At 62.7% G+C, this 10,150-nt stretch overlaps 1 protein-coding gene and 1 long non-coding RNA gene across 2 annotated transcripts; both read right to left on the reverse strand.

The window, feature by feature from the left end:
• Positions 1 to 214: 214 nt before the first annotated feature.
• LOC125321091 (serine/threonine-protein kinase pim-1-like) lies at positions 215 to 5,462 on the reverse strand. The gene is made up of 7 exons (XM_048293492.1): positions 5,395 to 5,462; positions 2,384 to 2,654; positions 2,216 to 2,266; positions 1,644 to 2,010; positions 833 to 1,009; positions 435 to 584; positions 215 to 252 (listed from the first exon to the last, which is right to left on the reverse strand). The coding sequence occupies exons 1-6, from the start codon at positions 5,460 to 5,462 to the stop codon at positions 478 to 480; spliced, it is 1,041 nt and encodes a 346-aa protein (XP_048149449.1). The 3' UTR covers positions 215 to 252; positions 435 to 477.
• Positions 5,463 to 8,280: 2,818 nt separating this feature from the next.
• Positions 8,281 to 9,875, reverse strand: LOC125321095. The gene is made up of 3 exons (XR_007201440.1): positions 9,679 to 9,875; positions 8,589 to 9,453; positions 8,281 to 8,301 (listed from the first exon to the last, which is right to left on the reverse strand). It is a non-coding gene; the product is annotated as an uncharacterized LOC125321095 (long non-coding RNA).
• Between the last annotated feature and the right edge of the window lie 275 nt (positions 9,876 to 10,150).

Below are 10,150 nucleotides of genomic sequence, written 5' to 3' on the forward strand. Positions count from 1 at the left end.
CACAAATCTGGGAGCAGCCCCCTGCGTGTGGACTCATCTGCAAATTCGCCGTGGAGCCTGGCTTTGGAGAAGGTGCCACAATTGAAGTCCATCATCTTCAGCTTGCCAGGTGGAGGAAGAGCTTGTCATCCTTGATGTCACCCTCCATGTCTCCAGCAGCAGCAGCCGCACCTGGCACAGCTTCTCCAGGGGCTTCTTCTTCCCTGGGGCTGGAGCAGGCTGTCAGTGCTCTGCCCAGGGCCCCGGCTGTCGCTGAAGCAGGACAAGCAAAAGCAGCTGGCATGGGGGCCACCAGTGCTGGGAAGAGCAGCTCAGCTCCAGCAGCAGGGCTGCGCGTGCCCAGCTGAGGAGCCCTGCGCAGCGATTCAGGCAGGACAAAAACTCTGCCTTTCTTTGCTGCCTCTTGCCAAGGCACGTGTGCAGCTGGAACTTACCGGCTCCCTGGCTCAAAGCGTGCGTGTGGCTCTCTCCATTCTCCTACGGCACGCGAATATCCTGCATCCAAGGATCACAGGACAGGTCTTCTAATGAGGGCCTTTCCGAGGAGAGCACGGATAAACACCGTCGGATGAGATCCTGGCACTCTGCGCAGAGAAAGCAGAAAGCACCAGTCAGTTGCAGAAGGCTCCTGTCCGCTTTGCCCCACTCTTGCCATGGCCAGGCCGTGCTGCCTGTGCTCAGGGCTGTGCCTAAACTTTGCCATCAATTCTTTCTTTTGGAGGGGAGCAGGACATTGCCACCTCCTCAGCAGCTGCCAGGGTGGCATGCTCCTGAGCCCGCTGCTGTCTCCCAGCACTGCTATTCCCCCCGTGCTGCAGAGACGAGGATCCACCTGGAGAGAGCCGTCGTGGGAGCGAGAGCCGGCCCCAGGTGCTGTTCCAGCCCCTCCTGAAAGGGTGCTCCCCGCAGACCATCTGGTGCAGCACGACGCCCAGGGACCAGACGGTCGCTGCCTCGCCGTGGTACCAGCCGAGGTGCGTCCATTCCGGGGGGCTGTAGGACGGTGTTCCTATGGAATAGAGATGGAGTTCTTCAGGGGGACGCTGCCTGCTCCCAGAGCCTCACCCCAGCATCCCTGGGCCTGCGGGGGCCGCACCCGCTGCCCTCTCGCCAGCACCGGGGACTTGTGTCCAAACTGGGGGTTGGAAAAGAAGCCGCTGGTGTCGCAAGAGGGCAGCGGAAGCCCTGGCAAGGCCCGAGCATTCCATGCAAAGGAAAAACGCACTTGGTGCTGGGGAAAAACCACGCTTTCATCCTCCCTGCCTGCACTGCCCCAGAAACCATTCTTAAGCCAAGGCAAGCGCGGGCAGCAGAGCGGTCCGAGCCCTGTCTCGCCTGCACACCAAACGGGCTGGAGCACAGGTTCTGGCCCCCCCTCTCTGCTACCCCCACCCACGGGTGTTTCTGTGGCGCTGGCTGCCCCAGCCCCAGCGCCAGTCCTGGGCAGAGTGGCTGGCAAAGGCTGCCAGCAGGGCTGGAAGATGGGCCCTCAGCCAGCGCCGCTCAAAAGCAGCTCAGCTGAAGACTCCGGCTGCCATGACTGGCAGCAAAAGGGACGATCCCCCGGGCCACAGCCGGCTTGGGCTGTGAGCTCTTGGGCTCTGAGATGCCGCTACCAGGAGCCTCCCCCTGCGTGGGCTCACCTGCAAAGCTGGTGTAGGCTGCGGCTTGCAGGTAGGTGCCACAGCCAAAGTCGATGAGTTTGGCCTGCCCGGTGGCCAGGTCAACCAGGATGTTCTCTGGTTTGATGTCCCGGTGCAGGACCCCGCAGCTGGCGCAGTGCCGCACGGCCTCCAGCACCTGGCGGAACAGGTGCCGCGCCACCTCCTCGCACAGGAAGCCCCGTGCCCAAATGAAGTGCAGGAGGTCCTGAGACCGCTCCGGGCGCTCCAGCACCATCACCACGTTGCTGGGGAGCTCCAGCCACTCGTGGAGCTGGACGATGCCGGGGAAGCCAGCGGACACCTTGTCCAGCAGCACGATCTCCAGTGGTGCTCGGGTGCCGTCGGGCTGTGGGAGGAGCACGATGCCGTCAGCGGGGCCGATGCCGTGCCGGGGCTCGGCAAGCCCTCAGCCAGCCGGGGACGCTCTGCGCGCTCCGCTGGCCCCACGGCCGCTCTCCCTCGAGGCGTTCTGGCGGCTTCCACCCTGCCGGGCCTCGGCTCATCCCCGCCCGTCGCGCCCCGGCTTCTCCCGCTGCCCCTCGCTCACTCACCAGCTGGCCCCAATGGTGGATGCGGTTCCGTGGCACCCGTTTGATGGCCACCTGCAAGGCAAGGGGAGCAGCGGGCTGAGCTCGCCGCCCGCCGTGCCGAGCCCCGTGCTCCTTCTCCTCCTCCTTTGCCCCCCGCCTCCTGCGCCCGCCGCCGGCCCCGCCACTCACCGGGGCGCCGTCCGAGAGCCGCGTCGCCGCGAAGACGCTGCCGAAGCCGCCGCGCCCCAGCAGCGAACCCAGCCGGTACCGCTCCTTCAGGCCCTGCTGCGCCTTCCCTGCCGGCGAGACGCGGCCGTCAGCGCTCGGCCCGGGGCCAGGAACGGCCGCCGAGCGCCGCTCAACCGCCCCGGGCCGGCCATGTCCACATGTTGGCTCTTTTGAAGCGGACACCGGCGGCTCCGGCGGCTCGGGGCCGGCGGCCGCGCTCAAGAGCGGCGGACTTCGGAGCGGGGAAGACGCTGCGGAGGCGGCGGGAGCGGCCGCGCCGCCTGTGTCCCCGGCGGGCCCCGGCAGGAGCCGAGGCCGGGGTCGGGGTGGGGGTAGGGGTCGGGGTCGGGGTCGGGCCAGCCGGAGCCAGGGGCTGGCGATGGTGCCCAGGAGCCAGGCACTGATGCCCGCCCAGCAGCGCCACAGCCAGGACGGCGAGAGCCGGGCGGAGGCGGGACCGCGGCGGGACGCCCGGGGGCGGGGAGGGGGCAGCCCCGCCCGGGGCCGGGGGCGGGCCGGGGGCATGGCCCGGCCGGGCGTGGGGAGAGGGAGGCCGCGGGAGGGGGGGTTGGGGAACGAAAGGGAGAGCGGGAGAGGGTGCGAGACACTGGGAGAGGGAGAGGAGGAGCAGGAGAAGGGACGCAGAGGGTTCGTGGACTCGCTGCTCTTGTGCTGCTCTTGTGCTGCTGCTGCCGCTGCTGCCGCTGCTGCCGCTGCTGCCGCTGCCGCTGAAGCGCTGGGAGCGTTTGTCCGCGTGTCCGTGTGTCCGGTGCCCGTTTGTCCGTTCCCCCCCGCGCGCCCCACGGCCGAGCCCCGCGCGCCCCGGGGCAGCACGGGCCGCTCCGCTCCGGGGCCGAGGCGGAGTCCCGGAGCATCTCTTCCTCCCGCAGCCACAGCAAACCCGCTCGGCCATTGGGAGCATTTTTGCACACGTTTCCCTTTGAAGGGCTCCTCTCTACCCCCATTTCCAAGGAGTCTCCCTGGGGTTTTGGCACCTGCAGCGACAGGGCAGCGATTGGGCTCCAAACTTCAAGAAACACATGGAGGGGCTGGAGCATGTCCAGAGATGGGAATGGAGCTGGGGAAGGGTCTGGAGGACTTCTGAGGGGCAGCTGAGGGATCTGAGGGGGCTGAGCCTGGAGGAAAGGAGGCTCAGGGGGGACCTGGCTCTCTCCAAGTCCCTTACAGGAGAGGGCAGCCAGGAGGGCTGGGGCTCTGCTCCCAAGGGAAAGGACGAGAGGAAATGGCCTCGGGGGAACCTTTGGGGTGGATGGTGGGGAAATTCTCATCCTCCATGTCTCGACAGAGGGGGAGGGGGGGAGGGGTGGGGCACGACCTGGGGACACGGGGGTGGTGACGGTGGGCTGGGGACACGGGAAAGGGCACGGGAAAGGGCACGGGAAGCCAAAGCCCCGCTGAGCGCTGGCGCTGGGCTGGCGCGGGGTGAGCCGGCAGCAGGGCCCCACAGCCCTGAGGGACTCGCCCTGACGCCCGGGGAGTATTGATCCTGGTCTCTAAAAAATGACACTCAATAAAATACCATTAAAAGATGCCTCCTTCTCCTTCTCCTCCTCCCCCATCCCTTCTCCTGCTCCCCCCGGGCCCAGTGCCCACCCTTGGCCCCCCGTTTTCCCAGCGCGGTCGCATCCGGCGGGAGGAGCCGGGATGGAGTCGGGGCAGGTCGGGCTGGGGCAGGGCTGGGCTGTGGGCCCGGCCTGGGAGCCCCCCACGCGCCCCCTCCTCAAATTCCCCTGGCGGGGGGCGCTGGGGGCGAGGGGGGGCGCAGGTGGGGTCCGGGTGGGGAGCGCCGGGCGCTGCGGGTCTGCCTGGCAACTGGTGAGTCACCAGCGCCGCGCGCTCTGATTGCCTGAAGGTTGTTCAGCGCCTTCTCTGATTATCTGATACTCGCGGGCAATTTTGGTTGGTCGGTGGGGGCTGTGGGGCGGCTTAGGGGGGGGGCCTCTGCGCCTTTGGGGTTCGCTGGGTGCCGATTTGGGGTTGAGGCGCCTCCCAAGGACCCCCCCGGGGGGGCGACACAAGGGTGACACACGGGGGTCCCCATTCCCGATCCATCCTGGGGCCGGTTCCGCCCCCTCCACTCTCGGTCCCCGCGCGGGATCCCCCAAAGTCCCTTCCCACTGTTCCCCAATCAACGGGACCGGGGCGAACTGGGAAGCCTTCCTGGGAACACTGGGAGCAGCCGGGCAGGGGCAGAGTGACAGCGGGGCTGGGGGGGACACACGACCCCCCAAAATCAGTTCAGTGCCGCAGCGTGTTGTGCACAATGTATATGCTGACAAGAGAAGGGGGTGCTTTTGGAACGTGTTCCTTCCTGACACGTCTGTCTGTGGGAGCTTTAGGTGCTTGGACTCAGGGATAGCGAAGGTGTGTGAAAGTGACTGGGCTGCGAGAATCATGTTGCACAGGGAAGAGGGAAGGTCAGCAAATGTCTCCTGTCCTGGCACATGTCTCAGTCTGAACTGCAGCTGGAGATGCTTCACTTCCGCCAAGGACTCTGCCACCTGGAGAGAAGGATGCGCTCGATGGAGTTGAGAAAGAAAGTGCGTATCACTAGCTTGTTTCCTCTAGTTCCTAGACAGCAAAGGGGCTATGAAAGCCAGCAGTGGCTTTTTGTTCTAGGACTTTTTCTTGACAAGCAGCTGCTGGATGTTTGGAAGGGGGTTTGGCATATGCAAAAATGAGAGGGTAAGATGGTACACTGAGCTTGAGAGAGGAAGCATATCTTCAGGGATTTGGATGCATTTCAGAGGGTGTGAGTTCCATGCTGAGCAGCTGATGGCACAGAAAAGGTTCTAAAGAAAGAGGCCGTGCTGGAATTGCCTTTTCTTTTGCAGCCTAGAAACTGCACAGCCAACAGCAAAAACGATTCCTCCTCCCTCCCTGCACCATGCAGGATCACATTCCTTTATGTCTCCAAGAGGCAGGATGCACAGCCGAGCTCTTCCACCGACTGCTCGCACACCACTGGGGCCGCGCCAGCGGAGCGCTTGGCTTTTTCCTGGGCACTGTCAGCGCTCATCGAAACAAGCACACGATAGCGCTGCCCACTTGCAGAAGAAGGAATCACTGCGAGCCCAGCTCGAAAGCAGCCCAAGGGCAGAGGCAACTTGGAAACTTCCCTGCTCTCAAATCAACGGTGTCAGGACAAAAAGATTTCCCTCATCTTCCCCTTGCAAGTGCAGACTCCTCTTTGCACCCACACTCCAAGAGCAAGATGAACTCCTTTGCCCTAACTTGCACTTTCCTTCTCAGCTCTAGGCACCATCCTAAGCCTTCCCTCTCGCAGAGTCAGGATCCAAAGACAACGGCACCAGGGACTGCTCACACACGAAAGGCACCAGGACAAAAGGCTCCCGAGCTTGGCCTTTGCATTCCCGCTGACAGCTCAACAGCTCTAAGCCAGAGAAGTGCCTGGTGGGAACAGCCTTTAGAATCACTCCGAGCACCTCATGACAAGGAGCTGCAGCGTGTGGCGATGAATCTCCAGCGGCCTCCTGCCCCAGGGTGTCCCCCGGGAGCAGCCATGCTCCAGGCCGTCACTGCCACCTGCACACCCAAAGGAGCCGGTGTTCCACACCACGGCTGTGCCTGGGACAGAGACACGAGTGGCCACAGAAGTGGCCATGGCACTGTCCGCACGCTGTCCCTGCTGCTTCTCCCCCAGCCGCTGGCGGGGCACCAAGTCCCAGCCACCCACTCCTAAAGCCACTGGGACACTGCGGGGCTGCACAGAACCCACGCTGCTTTGTGACCCGTGGCTCCCAGGAGAGCCTTTGTGATGCTGGGGACCTACACGGAACCCTGGCTCCACTGTGACACCAGCACAGAAGCTCGGGGAGCCCTGCAGACCGTGGGGATGCTAGGGAAGCTGACGGAAGCCTGGGCACCACAGTGACGCTATGGAACCTGGTGGAACCGAGGGGCCACGGTGACACTCTGGGGCCTTTTGGAAGCAATGAGACCCTGGTGGGAAGCCACGGGATGATTAATCCTGACAGGAACCTGCTCCAGGTGGGCTCCTCTCTCCCAGCTTCCACAAGCGCTGCTAGGATCCCACTGCGGCACTGGCTTGTCCCGGGCTCACGGCTTCCTTTGGGAATGGCTCTGCTCCCGGATGGCATGCTGCAGAGAATGCAGGTAGATTTTGTGCTCCCTCCTGGCATGCAGGTGGACAAGAAAGCCTGATCCAGCCCCCCCTCAGCCCATGTCCGGCTGTGTCACTGGGGCGGGGGAACTTTGGGAGCAGCCCCAGCCCTGCTGCACAAATCCACAGGGAGCTGGGATTTTTCCAAGTCTCGTGTCTCCGTTGTGCCGTACTCCCAAAGAAGCAGCACCCCCTCCCGATGAACACGGCGAGTTACGCGGATGCTTGTCAGCTCCACTGCCTGCCTAGAAATCTGGGAACTGCTTCTACATGCTGCTCCCTTCAGCTCTTGGGCACCGACTGACACAGAGCTGGGAAACAAATCCCCTGGCTGCTGGCTGACAAGGTGACTTCCGCCAGAGTCAGAGCTCCGTGGGAAATCTCTATCCACGCCTGTCCTTTGAATAGATCCGCACACGGGGTGCGCAGGGACGTGTCCTGTATGGAAAGGAAGGAGTGTGCCAGCACCGTGACTGACACTTTCCCTCTCCGTGTGCGTTGCAGAGCCACGGGTACACAGACGTGATGGAAACCCTCGCACAGCCAGAGCCTTCTGTCCCTGCAGAACGGAGCGCGGCGGGTGGGGGCGGTTGGTGGGCAGCGAGTCCCGGACAGCGGGCGAGATCCGGCTCCACAGCTGCCAGGCCCCGCTAAGGCTTAATGCCGCCTCCTCGGCAACAGGAAAGGCCTTCAGCCTCGTCCCTGCCCAGAGGAGCAGCGCTGGCCTGGCTGCACAGCTCCTTTTCCCCACAGGTCACAGGAGATGAGATCACAATGCTTGCAAACACCGACTGCGAGCCACAGCTCTGGGTGCTCACCATGAACCTCAGCTCTGCGAGCGCTGCCTGCCCCAGGCTCCAGGGGATGCAGTGGGAGCCCGGCTGGGCTCTGCCCTGGGACCATCCTCCAGGGACAGCTGCACACAGGGAGCATTTGGTTGCCACAAAGAGCCAGGCCATGGCTGCAGGGAGCTGCTCCAGGTGCGGCCTGCACTGCTGTGTGCTGCGCTCTGGGGCTGCTGCTCCCCGCAGAGGGGACTGCCCTGGGGTGCCAGAGGAGACAAAGAAGCTCCATCTTAAGCCTAACTGGGCTGGGTGGCTGGGCTGGGAAGAGTGGCGAGAGTCAAGGGCATTCACAGAGCTCATCCTGCTCTGTGAAGAACGAGGAAAAGGGAGTGGGAAGCCAGCAGTGAGCAGAGCTGAGGCCTGGAGAGCAGCTCTGAATGACACCCAAATCTCACCAGACCTCTGAGACATTGCTGTTCTTCAGCCAGTGACTACATGAGTCCCTAAACCTGGGGCTCGCTCTTCCTCGTGGCCAGGGGCATCAAGGAAGGCTACAGTGCAATGGGGACTGCAGTGAGCTGGGAACTCACTGGGGGAAAGAGGGAGCACTTGTGGAGCAAAAGGCAGGTGGGGGAGAGAACTGTTCAGAGAAGGGCTGAGCTTCAGCTTGAGCAAGCTGAAAAACGTCATTGGGGGTCATCCCAGACTGATTTCATTTCAGAAGTTACTGAACAAGTTTGTTATTGGGGGGTGTCATATTTTCCCCTGGAGGTGCACGCTCTGCAAACGTGAGCTGCACTGCCGAGCTGCTCGGGCACGTCTCTGCTGCAGGTCACGGCGTTTCTTCTTTGGCTTCTCGTGGCCCCGGGGCTGAGCCGCAGCAGAGCCCTGGCGGAGCCCAGAGCAGCCTCAGCATCCACAGAGCCCGGCTGCAAGGAGGCAAAGCAGAAAGCGCCCGTCAGCTGAAGGCTCCCGTTCCCCTTGTCCCAGCCGCCCGCGGTGCCCAGGCCGTGCTGGCCGTGCTCAGAGCGCTGCCCAAAGCTGCCCAGCATTGCTGCCTCTGGCAGGAGAGCAGGAGGGCAGGACACGTGCCCAGCCTGCAGCCGGCCGTGGCACAGCCACCTCCTCAGCAGCTGCCCAGAGCGGGATGCTGCTGCGCTCGCTGCCGTCTCCCAAAAGCCCTTATCCCAGCCGTGCCAAGAGGACGGGCACCCACCTCACGCCTCCCGCCGCCAGAAGAAAAGCTGCTCCCAAACGCTGTCCTCAGCCTTCTCCAAGGGCACGTCCCACCCACGCCGCAGCTGCTCCCGAGCACTTCGCCATCCGGACCCGACAGCACCTAGAACGCTTCCTTTGGAAAAACAAACCATAAATCAATGAAAAGAGATTACAGACAAAAAGGGGAAACAAGGAAAAAGGTAAAAAATCTTCTCTCTGCTGGGGCCTTGAGGAAGGCCCAAGCCCGCCATGCGAGGGAAAAACCCACCCACGGGCCAGGGCAGCCCACGCTTTCTGCCTTCCCCCTGCACTGCCCCCAAAAGTCATGCTGAGCCCAAAGCCAACAAGGGCAGTGGAGTAGCCCAAGCCCTTCCTTGCCTGCAGAGCAAAGCAGCCCATGCACAGCTTCTGCTGTCCAACCTCTGCTCCCACCATGGGGCTTGCTTTGTGTCGGGCCGGCTGCCCCAGCCCCAACGTGGGGCACGGTGGGTGCTGGGGGCTGTTGGCAGGGCCAGGAGCAGACTCCCAGTTCAAAACCAGCCCAGCCTATCCCCCCAGCCCTGCCAAAAAGCAGCTTGGCAGCCGACTGAAGAATTGGTTGCATCCGCCCCAGCAAAGGGGGGAACCTTTGCTTCCCGGCCAGGCTGTGCAATGCACAAATCTGGGAGCAGCCCCCTGCGTGTGGACTCATCTGCAAATTCGCCGTGGAGCCTGGCTTTGGAGAAGGTGCCACAATTGAAGTCCATCATCTTCAGCTTGCCAGGTGGAGGAAGAGCTTGTCATCCTTGATGTCACCCTCCATGTCTCCAGCAGCAGCAGCCGCACCTGGCACAGCTTCTCCAGGGGCTTCTTCTTCCCTGGGGCTGGAGCAGGCTGTCAGTGCTCTGCCCAGGGCCCCGGCTGTCGCTGAAGCAGGACAAGCAAAAGCAGCTGGCATGGGGGCCACCAGTGCTGGGAAGAGCAGCTCAGCTCCAGCAGCAGGGCTGCGCGTGCCCAGCTGAGGAGCCCTGCGCAGCGATTCAGGCAGGACAAAAACTCTGCCTTTCTTTGCTGCCTCTTGCCAAGGCACGTGTGCAGCTGGAACTTACCGGCTCCCTGGCTCAAAGCGTGCGTGTGGCTCTCTCCATTCTCCTACGGCACGCGAATATCCTGCATCCAAGGATCACAGGACAGGTCTTCTAATGAGGGCCTTTCCGAGGAGAGCACGGATAAACACCGTCGGATGAGATCCTGGCACTCTGCGCAGAGAAAGCAGAAAGCACCAGTCAGTTGCAGAAGGCTCCTGTCCGCTTTGCCCCACTCTTGCCATGGCAAGACCGGTGCAGGACACCGAAGCAGACCTCTGTGCCTGACTGCAATGACTGTGTCACTTGCTTTTCTTCCAGGACTGATGGAGATCCAGGACACAGATGGCACCCTTCTGTAGATACCTTTTAGGGTTTCTTTTGGTCTTCTGTAAATACGTTTAATATCGTTTTGATAGCTATGTTCTTGTCAATACGTTCTCTAGATCGTTGTTGTTACAAAGGTTCTTCCAATGTAAATATGTTCTCAGGTTGC

The sequence above is a fragment of the Corvus hawaiiensis genome, unplaced genomic scaffold (assembly GCF_020740725.1).
Source record: "Corvus hawaiiensis isolate bCorHaw1 unplaced genomic scaffold, bCorHaw1.pri.cur scaffold_60_ctg1, whole genome shotgun sequence".
NCBI classification, from domain to species: Eukaryota; Metazoa; Chordata; class Aves; order Passeriformes; family Corvidae; genus Corvus; species Corvus hawaiiensis.

What these genes read in the sequence shown, in the direction of transcription:
- LOC125321091 (XM_048293492.1), bottom strand. Translation starts at nt 5,462, where the DNA reads ATGAGCGCTGACAGTGCCCAGGAAAAAGCCAAGCGCTCCGCTGGCGCG. An exon ending in TCCACCATTGGGGCCAGCTG is followed by an intron (nt 2,011 to 2,215) that starts GTGAGTGAGCGA and finishes CTCCTCCCACAG; the next exon opens with CCCGACGGCACCCGAGCACC. An exon ending in AGCCTACACCAGCTTTGCAG is followed by an intron (nt 1,010 to 1,643) that starts GTGAGCCCACGC and finishes TCTATTCCATAG; the next exon opens with GAACACCGTCCTACAGCCCC.